This window comes from Equus caballus, chromosome 6 (genome assembly GCF_041296265.1).
Source record: "Equus caballus isolate H_3958 breed thoroughbred chromosome 6, TB-T2T, whole genome shotgun sequence".
NCBI lineage: Eukaryota > Metazoa > Chordata > Mammalia > Perissodactyla > Equidae > Equus > Equus caballus.
Window position 1 is genome coordinate 54,549,415 of NC_091689.1, and position 24,900 is coordinate 54,574,314.

At 39.6% G+C, this 24,900-nt stretch overlaps 1 protein-coding gene across 2 annotated transcripts in view; it reads right to left on the reverse strand.

Annotated features, from left to right (window-relative positions):
- The window catches only part of GRIN2B (glutamate ionotropic receptor NMDA type subunit 2B), a 402,696-nt gene that overhangs the window by 318,686 nt on the left and 59,110 nt on the right, over positions 1 to 24,900 (reverse strand). Inside the window, exon 1 of one of the 2 annotated variants that reach the window (XM_070269931.1) lies at positions 9,611 to 11,027. The exons of the other annotated variant lie outside the window; for it this stretch is intronic. Within the exon in view, the coding sequence (XP_070126032.1) occupies positions 9,611 to 9,634 (24 nt within the window). The 5' untranslated portion in view covers positions 9,635 to 11,027. Of the gene's footprint in view, positions 1 to 9,610; positions 11,028 to 24,900 lie in introns of those variants that run through there. 2 annotated transcript variants of the gene reach the window in all.

Genomic DNA, 24,900 nt, shown 5'->3' on the forward strand with positions numbered 1-24,900 from the left:
TAGGACTATATCAAACTTAAAAACTTCTATACAGCAAAGGAAATAATCAACAAAATGAAAGGCAACCTACGGAATGGGAGAAAATATTTATAAATACATATCTGATTAGGGGTTAATAAGCAGAAGTCCTAGAAGTCAACAACAAACAAACAAGTAACCCAATTAAAACAATGGACAAGGACTCCAAAGAAGAGATACAAGTGGCCAATAAGCATATGAAAAGATGCTCTACACCAGAAATCACAAGAGAAATACAAATCAAAACTGCAATGAGATATCACCTTATACCCTTTAGGATGGCCTTTATAAAAAAAATAAGTAAATAAATAAATAAAAATAGAATATAACTGGTGTTGGCAAGGATGTGGAGAAATTGGGACCCCTGCACACTGTTGAGCACTGTTAGAATGTAAAATGGTATAACCCCCATGGAAAACAGTATAGAAGTTCCACAAAAAGTTTAAAATAGACCTATGAAACTAAGAAAATCCTATCATATACTATAATATGGATAAACCTTGAGGATATTATGCTAAGTGAAATAAGCCCGCTGCAAAAAGACAAACACTGCATGACTGCACTTACATGAAGCATCCAAAGTAATAAAACTCTTAGAAATAGGAAAGAGAATGGTTGCCAGGGGCTGGCGGAAGTGAAGAAAGGAGAGTGTTTGATGAGTATAGAGTATCAGTTTCACAAGATGAAAAAGTCTTAGAGATCCGTTGTATAACCATGTGCATATAGTTAAACTACTGTACTGCACACTTAACAAAAATGATTAAGATGTTAAATTTTATGTTGTGCGCAATAAAAATAAATAAATAACTTGGTCCTTAATGTCCATCCTCCTACCTCCCACCTCCCACTGCCATCCTCTTCAGAATAAAGAAAGTGCTACCTTCAACCAGCACTGGCTCTGCCAACAGAGCTTGCTTTTGATGCCGAAAAAAGAGAGATCGGAAAGAAACAATGACAATAATGACATACAAGGATTGCTTCTGTTACTTCCCTTCTCTCCTTTCTGAGCTAACCGAATCCACAGTCTGCAAATAGGATCCATCAGGGTCAGACACTGAAAGGGAGGGATTTTCCACATCATTATTTCTAGATCCTTATATTCTTGATTAATTGAACTATTGGAGAAATAGTTCCTGGAGATTCCTGGAGAAAATAATAATAACCATTTACTGAATAATTAATTACATCAGCCACTCTGCTGTGCCATTTACACACAGAATTGCACTTAATATTCAAAGCTTTTTAGAGATAGGTTAAGTTACTAGCTAAAGGTCACACAGCTACTAAATGGCAGAGTAAGGATTTGAACCCAGGACTGCCTGATGCCCAGGCTGGTGCTTTCAACCAGAGAGGAGAACCTCTCTTGGTTACCACTGTATAGTCACTATGTGGCCAGATGATCCTGCTGGCTGGATGTGGGGAGAATTCAAGAGGCAGAGCATAAATGTAGTCCTTCTTTGTCCGCCCATTGCATTTCTTGGCATATTTCCTAGTGCAAATAATAACAACTACTAGTATTACTACTACCACCACTCAATGATAATTATGTTTTGTCACATTCTGTGCTAGGCTTATGTAAGAATCATTTTTCTCATTTTATAGAAGAGAAAACTTAAGATTCAGAGAAGTCAGTAATTTGCCTCAGGTCAAATTAGCTTATAAGGTGGAGACAAATTTAGAATTCAACACTGTCTTACTCAACCCAAAATAGGTTATCAAAGATTTGGATGCTGGAATCAAGACCACATTAACTAAACTGATGTATAACACTAACTTGTGCAGGGCCCCTAACTCTTTCAAAGTAAAAAAAAAAGAAGCTTCTTTAAAATAGAAAAACAGTCCCTCCCCACCCCACACACAAAAATACTGGATAACGTTCAGTAGAAATAAGACAAGACACTATGACCTGACAAAAGTAAGTGGCTCAGTGCCAAGCTGAAAAATGTTTAGTTGCAGGGCAATTGGGGGGGTGGGGGTGCTTTTTATGTAAGCCATGCTCAACCAAAATGAAAATGAAAATGAAAATAGGCAAGAAAGTCCAGAGGGGTGTCTCCTTTTGCCCCAAGAAGCTCTGCTAGGCAACACAGCACAGTGGTCAAAAGTGCCAGATACATATTAAGAAATCTATAAATATTAGACATGATTATTTCCTACGTCAAAACAATAAGTTAAACCAAATGATTCATCTGTAATTAAATAAATCAAATGGGGAAATTGCCAACTATCCACTTCCTGTTAGGTAGTGTAAACAAAGAATAGCATGTTAAGACGTTGAAATTTTTTCTTATTCTTTCTGATGCTAACAAGGACACAACTATGGTCATGTTTCCTTTCAAATCCATAGGTGTGCTTTGTAGAAGACCATGTATCTCAAAACAGTTTCGGGTTTTTTTTTTTAATTGAAGAATAATTTCAAAACAGTTTCAAGTCTAGGAAGATCTCACATGATATATCCCTAACCTATATAACTGCCTTATTTCCCACCAATTCCCCACCTTCTCCTAAAGGATATGGGTACTACTGAGAGGACTCAAAGAAGCATGTTTTCCCACTTCCATGCTGTTTTCAAGATGTTCCAATTCCAGAATGATCTTTCTCTGTCTCTATTCTTGAATCTATTCACACCACTCTAAAATATCTTTCCTCTACAACTTTTTTTCAAATATACTCAAGAAAATATAAACAGCTTAGGGCTTTCTTTATTATTGTGAAACATACACACAAAAAGTTCACAAAATATTTATGTACACTCTTCCAAATAATTCTAGAGCAAACACTTCCTATAACTACCACCCAGATCAAAAATAGTATATTATAACTACCGCAAAAGGCCCCTGTGTTTTTAGTGCATCTATTGAAATGATAATATAATTTTCTCCTTTAATCTGTTAATGTGGTGAATTAAGCTAATTGATGTTATAACTTAAGCCAAACTTGCTTTCCTGGAAAGATGCTTGGTCATGATATAGAAATGATTTCAAAGATCATTGGATTTAATTTGCTATTGGATATTTTTTAAAAATTTCTGCATCTATATTATGAGTGAAATAAGCCTGTAATTTGTCTTTCTCATACCCTTGATGTGTTTTGGTATTGAGACTATGTAAGCCTCATTTAAAAAACATAAAATAAAACAAAAAACTAGTGATTGTCATTTCTTTCTATATTCTCTAGAAAAATTTACATGAGAGTGAAACTTTTCTTCCTTTAATGGTTGAAAAAACGAGCCAATGAAGTCACCAGGCCTGGCATTTTCTTTTATGAAAGATTTATTTTACTATCAATTGAATGTTTTAAAGATTATGATAATCTTTAGGTTTTCTACTTATTTGTGAATCAGTACTGGTGAGTTCCCTTTCTTGCTTTACAATTTCCAGTTTACCTTGGTTCACGTTTCTCACGTCCATGTTCCAATTGTGCGTGTTGTGCAGCATGGGACTCTCCTTTCACCTAGATTAGGAATGCTGAATGATCAACACGGAAGCACACGATCTGATCAGAAAGTAAAAGAAAGAAATAAATAGTATGCTGAAGATCTATACAGAAGAGACAAAGGGATAACAGATTCCTTTGAAGAAGATTCCTATGAGGAAGAACCTGTAATTTTAGAAAGCAAAATAAAAGCTGATGTGAAAGTACTGGGTAGAAATAAGTCACCAGGGGTAAATGGGATATCGATAGAATTATTTCAAGCCACAGAGACTGAATCTGTCAAAATCCTAACAAGAATATGCCAACAAATGTGGAAAACAAAACAATGGCCTACAGAATGGAAATGCTCAATATATCCCCCAATCCCCAAGAAAGGAGACACCAAGGAGTGCAGTAACTATAAGACCATTGTTCTAATTTCCCATGCAAGTAAAATGATGCTAAAGGTCCTGCAACAAAATCTTTTACTTCATATGGAGCAAGAAACCCCTGATGTCCAAGCTGTATTTTTAAAGGGAGAAGCATGTGAGATCTAATTACGACTATTAATTGGCTACTGGAGTGCTCCAAAGAATTGCAGGAGAAGTTTTAGACTACACTAAACCTTTTGACTGTGTAGATCAGGAAAAGCTACGGGCTGCTCTGAAAGAAACAAGGATGCCTCAGGATTTGATTGTCCTGATGCATAACCTGCATTGTGGACAAGAAGCCACTGTCACAACAGAATGTGGAGAGACAGAATGGTTTCCTATAGGCAAAGTGTCTGACAAAGGCACATTTTATCTCTCTATCTATTTAATCTGTGTGCAGAACATATTATATGAAAGACTAGGCTAAACTCAGATGAAGAGAGAGTGAAAATTGGTGAAAGAAATATCAACAATGCAAGAAATAGATGAGAGCATCCTATTGCAGAAAGCAGAAATGACTTGAAACAACTTCTGACAAAAGTGAAAGAAGAAAGTGCCAAAGCAGGACTGCATTTGAACATCAAGAAGACAAAAATCTTAACAATAGAAGAACTACACAACCTTAACATAGACAATAAAAACACTGAAACTGTTAAAAGATTTTTTTTAAAGATTTTATTTTTCCTTTTTCTCCCAAAGCCCCCCGGTACATAGCTGTGTATTTTTAGTTGTGGGTCCTTCTAGTTGTGGCATGTGGGATGCCACCTCAGCATGGCTTGATGAGCAGTGCCATGTCCGCACCCAGGATTCGAACTGGCAAAACCCTGGGCTGCCAAAGCAGAGCGTGCAAACTTAACCACTCAGCCACGGGGCTGGCCCCAAAAGATTTTGTTTATCTTGGTTCAGTCATCAATTTAAATGGAGATGCAGCCAAGAAATCAAGACTGAGCCTTGAAAGAGCAGCAATGAAAGAATTAGGAAAGATCGTCAAGTATAAGAAAGTGTCATTAAAGATCAAGGCCAAGATTATCCATACCCTCGTATTCCTGATTACCATGTATGGGTGCGAAAGCTGGACAGTAAAGAAGGCTGACCGCAAAAGAATGAATTCATTTGAAATTTGGTGTTGGAGGAGAGGTCTCCGGATACCCTGGACTGCCAGAAATACGAACAAGTGGGTCCTAGAGCAAATTAAGCCTGAACTATCATAGGAGGCAAAAGTGATAAAAATGAGGAGTCCACTTTGGGCAAATAATGAGAAGGCAGGATTCTCTGGAAAAGACAAGAATGCTGGGAAGGCAGGAGAAAAAGAGGAAAACCAAATATGAGATGGATTGACTCCATAAAGGAAGTCATAGGTAGGAGCTGAGCAGGGCTGTTGAGGACAGGTCACTGTGACCATCACTCATTCATAGGATAGCCAGGAGTCACAGCCATCTTGAGGGCATGTAATAACAACAATTGCTGAGTTATATTTTCTAATAATTTTTCTATTTCAACTAAATTTTCAAATTCATTAGCATAAATTTTTTATAACTTCTTACCTTTTTAGGTACCATTTATTGTGCAATCCTCTTTTTCATTCCTTAGATTGTTTACATGTGCCTTTTATCATTTTTCTGTGACCAGCCTTGTTAGACATTTGTAAATGTGTAAGATTTTTTCAAAAAAAAAATTTAGACTTTGTGAATACTGTATATGTTTACTACCAATTTCTTTCATTTATACTCATTTCCTTCTTTGTACACTCTTCTAGATTATTGTATTTCCCTTTATCAAACTTCATGAGACAGATGTCTAACTTATTAATTTCCAAGATTTTTCTTTTTAAATATAAGCTATAAAAAACCATAAATTTCCCTCCAAAGGACTGTTTTATCTGCATCCCATATGTATCAATATGTAGCATTTTTGTTACTGTCCAATTCAAAATAGTTTCTGAACTTCTATTATGATTTTTCCTTTAACGCGTGAGTTATTTATCCCAAATACGTGAGATTTTCTAGTTATCTTTTTGTTATTGATTTCTAGCTTAAATGCACTGTAGTCAAAAAGAATAAAGTCTTTTGACATTTCAGTCCTCTGAAATTCACTGACAAGTGATTTAAGGTCTGGTAAATGATCAATTTCTTAAATGTTCCATATTTGCTTGAAAAGACATTGTATTCTGAGCTTTTTACTGCAGTGTTCTGCATATATCTGTTATATCAAGTTCGTTAATCATATTGGTTAAATCTTCCATATCCATTATTGATACTTTGTTAGCTTGTTCTATCAGTGAGTGAGAGGAGTATTTTCTTTAAATCGCCTATCATAATTGTGAATGTGTTTATTTCTCCTTCTACAACTGTTAATTTTTATATCACATATTTTGATGTCATTTTACTAAATTCATATAATCTAAAAGTTTTATATCTTCCTAGTCAATCAAAACTTTTAATCATTGAACTGACCTCTGTCTAAAGTCTATTACATCTGATACTAATATAGCTATATCATTATTCTTTTGGTTAATATTGCATGGTATATATTTTTCCGACTTTTTATATTCATTCTTTCAATACCCTTATGTTTTAGATATGTTGCTTGTAAATAGCATATCATTGGTTTTTTTAAACCAATCTGCTATTTTTTTGAATTAGAGCATTTTTGGTTTTTGTACTTAATAGGCTTAAAATTATCATCTTATTCTGTGTTTTCTAATTGTTCCTCCTCTCCTGGGTTTTTTTCCTCTTTCTTTGCCTTCTTTTAGATGACTGAATATTTTTATTAATTTTATTTTCCATCTGCTAATTATAAGTTACGCACTCAGTTTCTACTGTTTTAGTGATTATCCTAGAGAGTAAGATGTCTACTTAATTTGTTGAAGTTTAAAGTTAACATCTTTACCCTTCTCTCAGAAAAAGTAAGAAAGACACTTTAACCCCATTAACCTCCCTACTTAATTTGTACATTTTTGCTATCATGTAGTTTTCAATTTTTAGTTTTATTACTATTAGTCATTTTTATTATTGTTGTAAACGGTTAACACTCATTCAGATTCAGTCATTTATTCATTATCTGTTCTTCACTCCATCTTGCAACTCACACCTTTCATGGTGGGCTCGTGTGCCTTCTGTTTAAAGTACAACCGTTAGCGTGTCCTTTAGTGAAGATGTGCTGGGGACTAAAATTCTAGTTTTTATATTGCTTTGTTTTTAAAACTTTTACTTCATTCTTAAAAGATATTTCGCTTGTATAAAATTTTAAGGTATCAATTATTTTCTTTCAGCACGTAAAGTTTATACTATCTTCTGGCTTCTGTTGTGGCTGTGGAGAAGTCAGGAGTTAGTCTACTGGTCATTTCTTTATAATAATCTATCATTTTTCTATGACTTTGTTTAAAATATTCTTTATGTTGTTGATTTTCTGCTGTAATATGATATAATTTTAAATCAAAAACTATTTTGAAATACAAATTAAATATACATTTATTTATGTTTCTCAGTATTCGTTATACTTCTTGAATCTGTACATTTTTTTCTTGTAAATCTGTTAATTTATAAAATATAAGTAGATAAATATAGATATAGCTATTTTAGGGTCAGACTTTTAGGTATATATAAATTTTAAATTGTTACATATTTCTAGTAAACTAAACTTTTTATCATTATGATGCAACCAATGGGATCTATGCATGCAAACTATGGCATTATTTCTTCAAATATATTGCTTCTGCCTATTTTCTCTCACCACTCCTAGCACTCTGATTATACGCAGAGGTGGTCTTTACTTTCTCACTCTATCCACCACGTGTTTTAACCTCTTTTTTACATTTTCTTTTCTCAAGAAGAACAGTGGGAAGGATCTCTCCCTGCTGCCTTCTAGATAATTCTTCTGATTCATCTTCCAGTCCCCTAATTCTCTCTTCAGCTGTATATATCTGTTGCTAAATCAATCATATGTTTTTACTTTCAGTTATTTTGTTTTCTGCTCCTCAAAGTTCTAGTTGTTCCTTTTTTCCAAGTAAAAGTAGTCTTCTATTTTAAAAAAGCAGGTAGTTTAGCTCATAGTTCAATCACATCAGTGTTTTTCTTCAAGATAACCATGATACTTCAGACACAGAAGTGCTTTACACATTGCTACCCATTTCATCACACAAAATATTTTGAAAAGACATATTCAAGGGAAGAGAGTTAACAAAATTAGTAACATTTTTAATACTTCATTAAGCAAATTGAGTGTAACTGGAATATTGTTTATTGTGAGTGCATGGTGGTGACTAATACAAAAATGACTACTGCAGCTTGGTGCCACTGTCTTGATTCATACTAAGGCACCAGCAGTTTACCCACCATTGCTTTTCCATCGTCACTGGAAATGTCAATATGATGAAAAAGACAAATGTATCTTTGTATTACCATGATAATTACATGGACTCCCAAACCTATAGGAGAGTCTCAGTAGAACCCAGGGCACTGAAGACTATACCTTGAAAACTGTCACACTAAGGCAATACTTCCATTTTGTGTGTGTGTGTATGTGAGAGGAAGAATGGCCCTGAGCTAACAACTATTGCCAATCTTCCTCTTTTTTTTTTTTTTCGCTTGAGGAAGATTGTCACTGAGCTAACACCTGCACCAATCTCCTTCTATTTTACATGGGATGCCCCTACAGCATGGTTTGACAAGCAGTGCTAGGTCGGTGCCTGAGATCTAACCCTGGAACACTGGCTGTCAAGCCAAGTGCACAAACTTAACCACTACACCACTGGGCCAGCCCTTTTTTTTTTTTTAAGTATACATTTATATACAACATATAACGGATGTATGCATTCATATACATATAAACCACACATTAATATGTATTGAAGCCCCCGATCTATCAGTTGCCAGCTGTGTGACTTTGAGTGAATTATTTAACCTCTGTGAGCCTCAGTTTCCTCAACTATAAATTAAGGATAATCAGGAAAAAAAAGTGGGGGGGGCGGGGTCCAGCCCCAGCCTAGTGGTTAAGTTCGCTTGCTCTGCTTCGGTGGCCCAGGGTTTCACTGGTTCAGATCCTGAGCACGGACATGGCACTGCTCATCAGGCCATGCTGAGGTGGCATCCCACATGCCAAAACTAGAAGGACCCAAAACTAAAATATACAACTATGTACCGGGGTGCGGGTGGGGGGCAGCTTTGGGGAGAAAAAGCAGAAAAAAAAAAAGACAGATAATCATAGTAGTGCCTACTTCACAGGAACATTTAAGAATTAAATGAGATTAATTTATGCATAGCATTTAGCTCAAAACCTTACAAATATCAACAATTCAACAAATATTAACTATTACCATTAACTTAACTTTTTTGAGTTCTTTAACCTAAACTATGAAAGCATGGTTTCAGAATAAAAAGCTACAACTTTGCCAGTTAAGAACTAAGAACACTTGGCCTAGTTTATAATCTTAAATAATGTACCATTATGCAATATTCATTACTGATTATAAGTTTATTCATGTTTTGATAGCACAGTATTCAACACTGTACCTGTCTAATTTAAGCATATTATTATTTTAAAAGTTTAAGCACTTCATTTTAAGCATACTACCTGATTCATGAACAGGCTGGGTAGTTAGTTCCCGGGTGAGCTATCATAAAATGGTGATATTTTCTGACGCCAATTATGCTTCTACAGGATAACCCAAAATTTTAACTGGGTATTATTGATATTGATAAATAATATCCAATGTATCCTTGAGATTACTGTGTAGTTTCAGAAAGACTTACATGTGTAGACAAAGACTGAATCATAACAGAACTATCTGAAGATGTAGATCAAAGATGAAAATTTACTGGGGAAGCAGCCACTGGATTTGTTGTTGGGTTCGTGCAGCGTTGACTTGTAGGCTTAATGTAGCAGTAATACCTCGTCTGTCTGCTCCATTCTTTATTCCCCTCGAATGTGAGCTGGCATTTACTCTGTTCACAACATTTGAAATCGCTGGTTTTGAACTTGGTATCTTTCCAACAAAGATGGGCTCAACATCCTCCTCCTCCTTCACTTTCTTCTGTCATGCTTCCAGCTCTTCTACTTCACATTCCATGAAGAATTCTGCCATTTTTGAATTATTTTTTGACTGAAAACGGTTGTCGCCCATTAACTTGCAAAGTTGACTTTCTGTAAATTGTCACCTAAGTACATGTGACTCTAGACAAGCCAGCAAGTTATATCTGTTTTCCTTCCTTTTTTCCCGTTAACTTATCTTTTTATCAGTTTAAACCGCAGGCCCAAGCACTCAACCTTGAGCAAAAGGGCTCCGTCTGACTGGGGCCCGGAGGAGAGGAGAAAGCGGAGGGAGAGAAAGAGGAACGCGAAAAACTACAAGATGGCGGCTCCCGCTGTGAGCACGCCCCTGAGGCGTGGGTAGTGCGCCGTCCTGGAGGAGACAGCACACTGCCTCCTGGGTAGGCTCCGATGCGCCTCCGCAGTCCCAGCACCGGCATGTGCGCATGTGCGGCGCGATGTAGGCTCTTGAAGGCGGAGGCGCCACCAGCGGTGGGTCAGGCCAAGCAGGGTCAGTCAGATGGGAATCCCAAAACCCCTAGTTTGTTCCTTTTAAAATCTCGTGGAATACATTTTATACTTTCCTGTTTCCTGGAGCTGTTTTTAAGCTTGCCTTTTACTTCTTTAAATACGGTAAGTGTAGTCGTTTTATAATATATGTCTGCTGAGGCCTAAGTCTGGAGATTTTGGTGGTCTGTCTTGCTCTGTTTCTTCCGGTCCATGCTGGGTTCGTTATGTGCTGCTTTTCTTTGACGGCACTGTTCAGTACCCTTTTAAATAGAGGGAGAGGTAGTTCCCAGGGGTCTAGGATAAAAATGTCTTCCTCCAACGTTTTGCATTTCCTTCTGCCAGGTGCCTAAGAGTGCTGCGAACCCACAGCCACCTCAAACTAAATTTCCTGCTGGAGGGTTCTTGACCATCCATTTATGCAAATATGGGCTGAGAGCGGGCTGTGGGTACAACTTCCCAGGGACAAGTTTTCTTTCGCTTCTTCACGACCTCACTCCCTTGTCCTCAGTCTCACGGAAGCTCTCCATAGAGTTGCCTGGAGATGTGATGCAGGTATTTCTGGTTCGGAGGTTCTAGCTTAATATGGGAGGGTTTCCCTGGGCTCCCCACCTGGGCTGAGTTCCAAGCTTTGTTTTCTGCCCTCTCCTGCTCGCCATCAAGACTGCAGCTCAGTTTCCAGGATCAGCAAATACCATTGGGTAAACAGAGCTCCCAATGCTTTTCCCTGTCTTGGATTTCAGCCTCCTGATTCCTCATTTTCTTATAGCAGTTTGATGCTTTTAAGACCACATCCTTTTTATCCAGTATTTTCATTTGTTTTTAGCCAGAGGGTTAGCCTAAATACTCAGATTGCCGTATTCCCGGAGATGAAATGGCATTTCTTTATACTTCTGTCACTTAATGTATTCCATCCATAAACAACTACGAACAAATCCACAGGCCCCCCAGGCCTTACCTCCTGTCCTCAGTATCAAAGCTTAAACTGCACTGCCCACTGAAGGCAGTTCTTTACCATCCTTCCATCTCCTCCTTTCTCCTTACTATACAATTTTGCTATATTCAATCAATTCCAAGAACCACATTTTGAATTTCGGGAACAATAGGGCTGTGGAGAGACAATTACCCACTTGGTGATATAGAGATGAATGATTATATCCTAGGAAATGTGTGGTTTTCACATAGGCTGTTGTAGGTGGGGTATGTGTGCTTGTGTGTGTGTGTGTGTGTGTGTGAGTGAGTGTGAGCCCACCTGCACAGGTGTGAGGGAGAATGTGTTTAAGATTTAGTCTGGGAAAATCAATTCCATTTTGTTGAATGTAGGGCTTTGTGACTTGTGTGAATGGGAATGACGACAATGACTTCCTTATCTGGATAAACAGAATAAACTGTTCTAAAAATGTCATTGTCAAAATGTGTATACAACCCAATAGTGAACAGGATTAATTTGTACCCTAGTAATCTGTAATTTTAAATAATTCACATTTTCTATGTATAATTTAGACACTATCTGCATGACGCTTACTGAGAATAATGTTTGCAATAGATCTGCCTCTGTGAAGACATAGCAGACTGTGTTACTTGGCCATTAGTTATCTATGCAAGCTACTTAGTATCTTTTAGTGTCAGATACTTCATTTGTAAATCAAAGGACAGGGATTTGAAGTTGTGTAAGACTCCTTCTAGCCTCACATTTCTTCCAAAGATTTATTTGTAATATGGAAAACCATTTAGAAATAAGAAGCTTTTTGCACAAACTAGTTACATGCAACGATATGAAAGAATCTCATAGATAAGATGTTGAGCAAAAGCTGCCAGATACGAAAGTACATACTGCTTCATTTCCTTTATACGAAGTTCAAGAACAGGCAAAACTTATCTAAGGTTGACAGAAGTCTGAATAGCGGTTAATCAGAACAGTGGGTGGTATTGACTGGAAAGGGGCATGAGAGAATTCTGGCTTGTTGGAAATGTTTTTTACCTTTATCTGTGTGGTAGTTGCATGGGTGTGTACATATGTAAAATTTCATCAAGCTGTATGCTTGAGATTTGCTCTCTTTACTGTGTGTGTTATACCTCAATTTTTTTTTTAAAGTGTATAAACAACTCGACATTAAAAATGATAGATTTATTATTTCAATGTTTCTTAAAATTCAGGATAAAACAATTCATCCTTTTCTTTAAAAAAAAGTGTGCATGAATGGCATTTTACTTATTACTGCCCATGGATGCCTTAGCTGGAATCTTCCTCAGCAAAAAAAAAGAAAGAAAGAAATTACCCAAGTTTTAGTAACTAGCAGATGGTAGATTTAAACTCAAGGAGCTTGATTTCCAGTGTAAAAATTCTTAACTCTCACACTCTGAAGTCCTTCCTTATAATGAATTGAACTCTATCTCCCTTTACCTTGCACCTAATTCTGCTCCTTGGGGAGACATAGAACAACTTTAATCCCCTTCCATATGACAAAATTTCAAATGCTTGAAGAAAACCATCACGTCCTGCCTTGACCTTCTCTCCTACAAGTTAAAAACCACCACTTCCTTTTACAGTCTCTTATATGATTTGTTTCAAGTCCTGTCCGCTTGCTTGAGACTTGTCACAGAATACAGCCCAGTGTATTCAGCGACTGCCTGGAATTGAAGAAAGTGCATTCAAAGTGGCCTGATAAGTGCCCGACACAAAGCACACTGCTGGACCGCTGCAGAAGACAAGAACCACTTTAATGGAATCTAGAAATGCTTGATAAGTAGTGGAAGTGATCAGAAGGAGCCCTGGGATTCTGTGTACACACCATGTGTAGTATAAACACACTCTAGTAAGTATGGGCACTAGCTTATACTCTGTAATGAGGGCAGCCTCCAGGAAAGACATAAACATGCTTCCTTCTCTCCTTCTACTTTCCTTAAACTGGATCAAAGCCATTGATCCTGGACCAACACAAAGGACAAAATTTTGGAGCTCCAAATTCCATGGCCCAGGCAAGCCATGTTACATAGGGCTTCATTTAAAGTTGACTTACTACTTCTTACATGTGTAAAAGTCCATATGAAAACCCAAGACTGGCTGTGAGCCAGCCTAAGTAGATAAAGATGAACACCACCCACTCATGAGAACTTATCTTTGATGAGGACTGCCTGGATTCAACACAGGGAGTCAAAAATCTATTGTTCATATTGCAATGGTTATAATAGTACCCTCAGGTTAGGGCCACTGGAGATGCACTGTGTGTCCTAGGGATGTAGAGCCCAAATGGAGGGGGAGGGCAGGAAATAGTGAGTTTTGTTCTTAAATCCAGTAAAACTTTCTTTCAGGCTTACCAAAGTCTCAGGGAAAGGATGCATCATAAGACACAGGGGCACAGCACGGTCTGGTGCCCAGCACTGATAAACTGTGGAAATACATTGTATCCAGTGGCCTGATGGCAGATGTCTTACTGGTCATTAAACTGGGGACAGAGACTAGAAAGACTCAGGAGGAAAGAGGAGAAGAAGACGGCCTTAAGGAATGGAGGAATACCCAGGAGTAATAAAGATAAATGTGACAAGGAAGTGAATATGAGAGAGAAAAAGATATTGCAAATAAGAGATAAACTAATGGTGGTTATTCTAATTTATATAAATATCAAAAAAGAGAATAGGGACCTGAATTAGAAAATGTCAACCTTCTTTGTCAAAAGCTCTTTTTCTAAAGACAGGTTGATTGATTGTCAGAGATTATTAAGCTATAGAGAAGTACCACCTCCTATATTTTAAGAAACAATCTCCAATTAAGCCAACTAAAATATTTACCTAGGAAACCAAGAGCAGAAGCCGTTTGTATTATATTTCAGGAATGGGTTTTAATATGTTCAAAAGTTCAAACAATTGATATTTTTTAAGTAAAATTTAAACTTAGACAAACTGCTTCCAAACCTACTTATTCCTTCACTGACAAATCTAATAATGCTCCTGGGGCTCAGCTCTTATTATTATTAAATGCTTATTAAGTATGCCTGGTGTGCTGAATGCTGCAGATAATAGATGGATAAATGCATCGTGTGCCCTCCCTTGAAGAGCTTAGTGTCTTAGAAAACTGATAGGACACACAAATAAACACCCCCAAGTTTCTTCCAGAGAGTATTTACAAGAGTCAATACCATTATAATGCCTTGGTGTTAGGTGCAAGGATGAAAACTGAATTAAACTTGTTTGAAATGGGAAAAATATGTGGATGTAATTCTAGCAATATGCAGCCTTCTTTCCCGTCTCTGCCGTCCCAGAGCAGAAGCAGCGTCCTCCTGTCCAAAGCTAATCCCTTCTGCCAAGTCCTCCTCCCTCAGCCTCATCTGCCTGCCGCTGCTCTAGCTCAGACCTTCCTCTTTTCTGGCCAAGATCCCTGTGAAGGCCTCTATATGAGCTCTGCCACCAGGTCACACTGCTCTGAGCAATCCTCCTGCACACCATTTCCCAAGGAATTTTTTTTATAAAATGCAAATTTTACTGTCACTGCTCTGTGTAAAGGTTCTTCAGTGGGTTCCTGAAGCTCTCAGGATATAGTTCAAATGAATCCCTTAGCGTGACATAAAATGATCTTTGTGGTTTGCACGTTTCATAGATTTTCACTCTCTTCTCAAGGCATGACCCCTCAGGACCCCATCTACGCCAAACCTATTGCCCTTTACTTGGTTTCCCAAATGTGTTGTGCTTTCTCATATCTCCACGCCTTAACTCATGCTGCAGGGTGCCTAGGCCACCCTTCCCTTCTCTCCTTATCTAGTCAGTCCCAGCATCACCTTCTCTTAAAAGGCTTTCTGACCCTTCCTGCATTTCCTGGGCTTGCCCTCCTTCAGGCCACTTTCAGTTCTCAAATGAGACCCTATAGATATCTCTACTGTGACACTTGGTACTGTGTTGAGTCTTGTCTGTCCCCCCCAACTAGACCAGGAACTCCTCTAGAAAACAACGGTATCTCATTCCTTTTTATATCTCTAGCATTTAGCACAGAATTTATAAGAAAAAAATAAGAGATAATGAGGCTACAGCAAATAAAATGGTATTTTTGAATAAAGGAATGAACGAATGATAATATAGATGGTTCAGCCTCGAGGGGACCTTAGGAAAGGATGGGATTTAGAGCCTGGACACCAAGGCTTTGGTAGAAGTTGGAGGTGGGGAGTGGGGGAGGGGGAGAACCCCCAGAAGTGAGCTGCAAGGGAACTCCAGCCAGGAAAGCAAATAAGTCTCAGAAGTCTGCTCTGACCTCACAGCCTGGGACCCAGGAACCAACCCACAACCTCTGTACGTTTTGTGTCAATATTTATTATTCTTTACACATAGTTCTTGGCTACCTGCTCACCTAAGGCAATAAATGAAAATCTGATCTTTCTGGAGAGTCCCTTGTCTTCCATAGCTTTGAGGGAGGATGATCTCTTCTCTCTCCCTTTGTCAGGACTCCTACTCTAGGCCTGAGGCTCCTTCTCCACCCCAGTCCACACACAGGTACCCCCACAATGACTGATGGCAGCAAAGATTTCCTACAGGATGCTGGGGGTCAATCACTGTGGTCTCTCCTTGCAGGAGGGGGAGGAGCTGCTGACACATAGAGGAAGGTATTCAGGAACCTGTTCACTTAGGGCTCTCTCATTCTCCTCCTCTTCTGTTTTTTTCCATCTCCTCATGAAGAAAGCTTTTAGATGGAAAACGGCAGGCTTGACTGCCCATGCCGTCAGGACAGCGAAGCTCTGCCACACCGTGTGGGGCAAACAGACAGAAATGAAAACGGCACCTGACACACAGGGGCAGGGGGTGGGTGACTAAGGAGCAGGAATTAACCCAGTCCCACGTACCCCGCTGCCCACCTCTCCCTTTAGCGACTGCACCTTATGCTGTGGACAGCTCGGTACTGCTTCCCACCCCGGGAAGCATGGGGTGGTCATTAAGATGGAGCTGATGCTGCAGCTCTTCCATCACAGGCTGACATTCACTCTGGGTGTAATTTAACAACTGTATGCAGTGAATAATAACCAACTGGGGTCTCTTGCCACTCACAGAGAAACAGGAGAAAGAGAAAAGCAAAAGAGAGAGGAGACAATCATAGGTTAAAGAGGAAGAAAGGAGTGAGAGGAGAACGTGAATTACTTTTCACATGTTTAGCATTTAAAGGAAATGATGTGTGAACAGTACTGTAAGGAATTAATACTACTACTGAAGCTACATACTTAATATGACCTGCAGAAAACTGCCTTGAGCTTTCAGAGAGCACAGCAGGTCTGAGAGAGAAACAGGCTCACCTGAGCCTCCTGCTCAGAGCTCTGTACTTGGTGGGCACAGGATGAGGATGCAGCCAAATTAAGGTGGCCTGGATCTGTCTGAATTTGAAGTGCCCTCAACAAGAGTCAAGGTGACTGCAGGGTAGAAAGAGCATGGCCTTAGGATTTGGGGCTGCTGAGTTCCAACTACTTTTTTCTATATGGGGATTGGCCTCTAAGAGTCAGTCCCCTCATCTGTAAAATGGGGCTGAATATAATATCCTTCATAGATTTCTTTGAGAGGACTTAATGCATGTGCATTTTATAAAGTTCAATGTCTCAGCTTTAGGTGCCTCCCAACATGAGGAGGCAAGAGGCAGAAGAGTAGGAGGAGTCAGGATGTGCACAACAAATTGTTGGGGTCCGTCCTCCTGGCGTCTGCTTAGAGGAGGAAGTAGGCAGGCTCCTGGTCCTGCCAGCTAGAATTGAAGCCCTCTGGCTCAGTGGGTTTGATACTATCTCACCTTACTCAATCTTCCTGTCAGAAAGAAGAGACTGAGCCCTGCAAACAAGCCCTGCACCTGCCACCTGCACCAAGAGGAACAGTGGCAGTGGGTAGCAAAGAGCCATAAAAGGATACAGATAGTCAGAGTCCATGTGGCCTGGGTGAAGGATCCCATCATGTCTTTAATTATATCAGAGCCATGTTTACATTTCCTCTTCTTTTCTAACAAAAGTCTCATTAAAGCACCAGAAGAAGTCAGCATTAAAACATGGTTTTAAAGTCTAGAATCTTCTATCCAACACATCTGATGCCCTTCCTATATCAACCCTACACCACACACAACCCAAGACACACATGGAACAGCTGAAGTGAAATGGATGATGAAGACAGTTTTTATACTCTGACTCATACAAGAGAGCCTCCAGAAACTTCTAAGCAGTGTCCCTTTTGAGAACCACTTATCCTGAGAAGGAGTTGAAACTGTAGGACTAGAGGCAGGGAAAGGTTTATAAGGGGAACTGGTCCACTGGTGCTGCTACTTATTGTCTGAGGCACTGGGTGAGTCATTTCATCCCTTTAGGACTCTGCTTCAACATAGGAAAAATGAATGCTTGCAAATTCTCTGTTAGTCTGCAGTATGCCACCTGCAGGTGAGCTCTGGCTGGGCCTCACAGAGGCGCTGCTGTTGCTGTTTAATGTGAATCTGAAACATTAGACTGGGCATACACTCCAGCTCTCCACTCTTCCCCGCTGCATGACATTCAGGGACTTCAAGCATGTACATCACCCGCCTTGCCCCAAGGCCATCTGAGACAGCCACAATGAAGAGAATTGGTCCTGAAGATGCCACTTCCTCACTGTGTGATCTTGGACAATTTACTTTCTCTCTCCAAACCTTAGTTTCTTCATCTATAAAATAACGGTAGTAACAGTATCTCCCTCAGGGTAGTTATGGGGATTAAATGAACTAACTTATACAAAGGCTTAGAACAGTATCTGGCACACTGAAAGGTACCTACTACATAATTATCATTATTATTATTATATTTTCATCTTTGAGTCTAGATTCAACAAATCCTCATTCCAGTCATTAAGCTTCCCATGGGAGAAGACTCCACCTCAGCATGAGCCCTTGACAACAGACCCTGAGCAGGTGGTTGAGTCATAACAGGCTCTGAGGGACTAGTGGATGGAGCAACCTGGTCGATTTCTTCAAATTAATATCTCCCTCTTTTAACTATTAGTTCTTTGCCCACCTGCTCCCTATTCCCTCTCCCCACCCCTAATGCCAGAAAATCACTGAACTTAAGAGTTAGAAACACCAGGTTCCAACTCAAGCCCTGCCACTCACTGTGTGGCCTTTTACATGTTACTTAATGTCTCTCAGCCTGTTTTCTCATCTGTAAAAAGCGGGTAATCTTAAAGGTGGAAGTAAGGTAACAGGTGAAAGCCACTACCATAGGTCCTGGCATGCATTAGTCACAAAATAACTTAGATTTCAATTTGAGTCTAAACCACTCCATTTCTTCCCTCTCCACTAGCCATGTTTCACACCTGCTGGTTGTATCGCAGGGCATCACCCAACCCCTGGCCACAGGCAAACCAACACTGTTCACTGACCTCCCTCTCTATTTTAAGCTGCGCCTCCCAGGACTGCTCCTGGCCATTCCAGAGAAGTCAGGCATCTTGCAGAAGGTTACATCCAGACTTCCAGGTCCTTGGAGCAGCACTGCCCAGTAGGACTTTCTGCACTGACGGTAGTTAATATCTGCAGCGCCCAACAGGGCAGCACACATGGCCCCTGAGCACCTGAAATGCAGCTCAGCAACTGAGAAATTGAATCTGTATTGCATTTAGTTTTAATTAATTTAAATGTAAATAGCCATGTATGACCAGTAGCTACTGTACCAGACAGCACAGCCTTAGAGCCACCTCCACTTATTGCCAAAGTGCCAACTTCAGCCACTCTTCCAAGCAAGACTTCTGAACCTTCCAACTACCTGGCAGGCATCTCTCTTTGAGCTTTGCTACCTCCATCAAGGCTGACTTGGTGGAGCAGGAAAATGAGGTCACTCGAAGGTTGTTTCCAATGCCCCTTCAATCACCAGGCAACTAGAAGCCTTGTTTTTAAAATGCAGGTAAAAATCAACATTTTCTCTGGTTCACTGTTTTGGGGGAATGTTTGTAAATGGCAATTATCCTTTTAACAGTCCCTGAGGGTTTCTCCTCAGTGGGATTACTCTGAAGGGTCATAGGGTATCTCACCAAAGGGCAGAGCTTTCAGGCCAGGAACTAAAGGCCTGTGCATTAACTGAAAATGAGGGGCAAAATGCCGGGGACCTTTTGAAAATGAGAACCCTGGCATTTCAATTCTACTCAGTCAAATTTCGACAAGAATTACCTTACTTCACAGTATTTCTTACATTCATCTTGGCAAGATCAGATTCCAAGAAGCAATAAAGAATATTAAGTTAGCTTTTATTTTAAGTCAGAAAGTTTGTTAGGTTTGAAATCATACACAAATTATCATCTTTGCCAAACTGAGATTGGCCCTAAGGGATGGAGAGAAAGAAGACTCATCCTCTTGTTTGGAATTTGTGAGCTTTGCATGTATTAACGACCTTCATTCCAGGGTGTTAAACGTGCTTTGTGGATTCTTCTCAGCCACTTGCCCTAGACAAAAACAAAACTAAACTAAAAAACCCTAACCCAAGGAAGAGACCGTTGAGGATAGAAGGGAAAGCCTATCTGCTTATTTGATAAATATCAAGTCTTTACTACATGCCAGGATGGCACAGATGACATTGGGGCTCCAAGCTCCGTTAGAGACAAATCTGTAAACAAGTAAGTACCACATACGAGGTACCTGATCCACACAAGCCAGTCTGGAAACACACAGAATGGAGTAGCACATGCCACAGGGAAAGTCAAGGAAGGCTTTACCAAAAGGTAGCCTTTGAACTGGGACTTGAAGAATGGATAGAAATATGCCAGGCAAGGATGGGAAAGGGGGACTCATGTTTCAGGAAAAGGACATGGGAAGAGAGCAAAAGCACCAAGGGTGAAATGAACCTTCTACACTTAGGACAAGCCTGAAAACTGGCCCTGTTTTCATTTCGGAGCCTCTCAGTCTTCCCAGTCTTTCCTGGCCTGTGGGCCCTCTTGCAAATTCATGAGGCCAGCCCTAGAACATCTTGTTCCTCTGGGTCACACCTCATTATGAGAAGGCTCCAAATTGGGTCCCCACCAAATCCCATGGTCCTACTAATCAAGGCTGCTCCTGCTTTCATACAAAGGCCCGGCAACACACCATGTGAACAGTGTTTGCTGTTTGGGGGAAGAACCCTACACCGCTGCTGCAGGTAGCCAGCCTGCCTAGGATGATGATCTAGAGATTTGAGAGGTAGCTGGCGACAGTTAAGGTGGGCCGGCTGTGTTGGGAAGTGGTGCAGTACTTCAAAAGGAGAAGAAACGCTAAATGACAGTTAATTTAATGAGAGGAATGTCAGGAGGCTAAAAGCTGCTGTAAAGTGCAGTACAATAGAGTCATGCAGAAGAAGAGAGGGGAGACGGCAGTGACCAAGGTAAATGCAGGCTAGCTGGAAATTCTTCTGGCATGCCATTAGATTCTTAAAATTGGTCTCTATACTTCAGAGACCAAGTTTTAAGAAGGTACATTTATCCCAAAGTGCAGAAAGAAGCTAGAATATTCACAGAAAACTATATAATATTACAGATAAATATATATTCAAAACTTGCCTGTAATTGTTGGATGAAAAACATTTGTTCCATTATGTGAGAATATCTCATTTTAAGTGATAGTTTCAGAATATACAAAAATGCTTCTTGCTGCTTTCTTCTTATTCTGTATGCTAGAAAAATATCAGATATTTTTGTAGGGTTTTTTTGTATCCTCTTATAAATTAGGTCACCTCACCAGGCTTTTTGAACATGCTGGGTGGATTTTCTCAAATAAAGACATCACAGTGGTCAGCTGGCAATATCACTGATGGAATTCAGGTCCCCAGAAACTGGAACCAAGTAGGGCGGCACTGTGAAAAAAGCATCGGACTTGCCATCAGACATCTATCAGCTTTTGATATCAGGTCCACTCTTTCTCCTTGTGTACATTTTAAAAGACAAGTCTCTCAACTCCTCTGGACCTCAATTTTCTGATCTGTAAAAGGGGAATAGGAATACCTTATGGGATTGTTAGGAAGATTAAATACAATGATATGCGTGAAAGCAAATGAAAAATAGTAGTCAATAAATCTGAGTTCAGCTGAATCCAATAAACACCATGCATCTATCCATTAGTAGGAGTTTGACAGTCTGAAATATGGACATGTTCAGTAAAATGTCTACATAGTTATTAGAAATCCTGGTTCCTGATCTCTCACCTAATTATCAGTCACAGACAGCACTAACCAACCCCAGTTCTCATTTCACATTCTGCAATAAGATGTTCATTAAGGGAAAAGAAAATGTATTAAAGGAATGGTTATTTGCTCCCTCCCCTAAAAGCCTGTGGATAATTGATTGATAGACTACCCATTTTGAAGTTGGGGTCTCCTTTTTTACACAGTATTTGCAGTTACAAAATGAATGACTTTCTCAAAATAAAGCTCAAAAAAGATTTCACAGTCCCTCCCTCCTGTGATCTCTTCTTGGAACAATTAGCTCGAAAGTCAGCTTTCTTTCTCCAAGATCTTTCTCAGTCTTTCCATCCACTCAAAACTATTGGTATTCCAACTAACTTACTTTTATTTATTTCACTTATTTAATACCTCGCTTGTTCTCAAAAGGAATAAAGACTTCTAACTCCAGCTAATGAGAGAGATTCACCTGCTTCGAAATCTCCATTCTGGGGAATTCCCACAATGTGCCTGAGCTCCTTTTCCGCCACATGCAGAACCCAAAAGCCCTTCATTTACCTGCCTGATTTCAGTATATTATCACTCATATAACCAAGCCTTCCCATAAACAGGCACATAGACCTGGCCATCCTTATCTTCAGTCTTCTGAGTCAGGGTGTCTAAGTTTGGTACTTGGTGACCTTCTGAATGCAGTGTAGAATTTATAGATCTAGGAGTCCCAATATATAATCCATATACAAAGCAAACAAAACCAAGTGTAAGATTATCAACTCTATTCTTCATTGATTCTATTTCAACTATCCCAGTGAAACACTCACCCACATAAATTAAATCATTTGTTTCCCTCACTTTTCTTAAATTCAAATTCTTTTCTAAACTAATATTCCCTAATAGACACTTTTGGAATGGTGTCAACATTTTGGAAATAATGGCCCTGTCTGACATGAAAGATGCCAGGAAGAGGCCATATGGCTTTTTTTTTTTTTTGCTTACAGGTGTAATGACAACTCTAAAAATACCAAAAAAACATGTGATGCAGTCTTTTAAGATGGCCCTTAACTTAAACTAATCCATTTGAGTAAAAAGTGGTGGCGTCCATATACAAAAAGGTAAGGAAGCATCAAAATGAACCAAAGAAAGCTTTTGACTAAGATCTTGCTTTAAAATTGGGAGCTAAAGAAGAAAAGGTCTTCTTGGAAAGTAATGGAAAGGCTCCCCATTCTGAGGGCTGATGGGACCTCAGGGACTGAAAGAAAACAGACCATATTCTTTGAATTCATATCAGAAGCATCTTGAAAATGAGATCAGTGATGTTGCAGATGAACTGGCTGGAGCATTTAACTCCATTTACCAGAGGAGGAAGGTCACATTGCCACAGAGGAATACACTACACATCCTTTCAGTCAACTCAGCTTTTCACCCTGTGTCTCCCCTAAAGAGCTTATCTCTCAAAAGCCCTAGAATGATAAAAAGCCCCCAGAGGAATTCAAACACAATCCTGAGACTAACAGCCCTTCTCTTTCCTAAAAAAAAGGGGGAATGGGAGAACCAAGAAGGTGGAGCGTAGGAAGGTGAAATAAAAAAGGAGAAGGAGCATCACTGGAACTAAATTTCCCCGACTCTGTTATGTTTCTCACTAGACATCATTCCTTTGCAATTTAGCTTCTCAAGGAGGAGGTTTAAAGGATAGGACTGAGGTAGGGGGGAAAAAAAGGAATGGGATGATCTTGCCTTATCCTAGGCCAAGACGTCATATTTTAATTATACAGGATGTTGTTTCTTGATCCTCAGCACCATTCTCACCTCTCTGAGCTGGCCCTTGCATGCTAGGTCACTAAAGCCTAGAAACTACCTTTTCCAGATGCCCTTGCTAGCAAGTTTCTGATTAAATTCCACCAGCATGCACCCAGAGGCAAGTTCCTGGGCGTTGACACATAACAAAGGTGGGGTTTTACCTGTGACCTCAGCATCTCCGGAGAATCACCCGCTTGCTTCAGTGCAGTCCCTGCACTTAGATTTTTCGTGACCAGGGCTTTCCGGGTCTTCACTCCCCCAGCCTTCCAAAGGTTTTGTAAACCTCGAATTGCCTGTATTAGACTACTTCCTATTCAAAATATCTATGGTGCCTTCTGTGAATCCTGACTGATATGTTAGTCTATTCCACGTTTCTCAAATCGGAGTATACATACCAACCCTGTGGGCGCCAGGGTATATAAAAGCACAGAGAAACATGGTACATATCCTTGAGCCATACTTTATATTTACTTTAAGGAATTTATTTTTATATTAAAATAATCATTGAAATATTACAGAGGAAAGGATATTTTAAAATAAAATTTTAGGATAAAATACAAAACAAAAGCAAAGAACTCTTGCAGAAGGCCACTTTACATGGCACTATCAGAACCTGAAGGACATGTTTCTACCCTCTGCTATTATGAGTTTCTTGGTGGAAGAGTTAGAGACACAGTGCACATCTGTCTACCTCCCTCCCTCCCTCCCTCCCTCCCTCCCTAAGCTTCTCCTGTGTTCCTGTTCCAGAAGGGATTCTAGATGGAGCAGCAGCATTGGGCAGGTTGAAAGTCTATGTACTCTCCGTGAAGAGCAGAGTCAGGACTTGCAGTGTTCCATTGAGTTTCCGTATACATCTTCTCTTACCAACTAGAATGTAAGATCTCTCATGGGATCATGTCTAATCAACTGTGTGTTCTGTGCTGTGTGCTTCCAACAGTGCCTGACCCATAGTAAGCACTCAATATATATCTTATTCACTGACTTGAGGAATCAGTGAATCAATGGATAGGTGGATAAATATTTGCCTAACACAAGTGGCAACACGGAATGGAGGTTAAAGTTTATATAAAAATGTATATTATTAAATATGTAACCTTCGACAAGTTATTTTGTCTCTAAGCCTTAGTTTCTGCATCAGGAATATCAGGATAATAATTGAACCTTTTTCACAGAGTTGTTAGGGTTGGGATGAAGGTTTGAGAGAGGTGATCCAGGCAAAGTGCAAAGTGTCTGGCACATAGTAAGCTCCCCCATAAATATTAGCTATTATCATTACCAATTTTCCCTGGATTTGAATAGCCTAAAATATGCTTAGATTATACAACTCTATTGAGTCTAATTCAATCTTTCCTCAATGGTTCAGAGAGCACTGAAGTGCTTCAGCAGGTCATTTGAAATAGGAATTGTATCTCCAGTTCATTAGCCAGAATGGCAGGTGACAGGGTGCCCTGGTTGTCCTAGCTCAGGCCCTTGCTCACACGATGGAAGCTGGCTAGGGAAAGCTGATGTTTTGGCCATGTGGCAGTCTTCCAAATTAAATTGTTATTTGGGGTAGGATTACAAGATTAGTAGAGAGGAGCACACAGTCAATGAAATAATATATT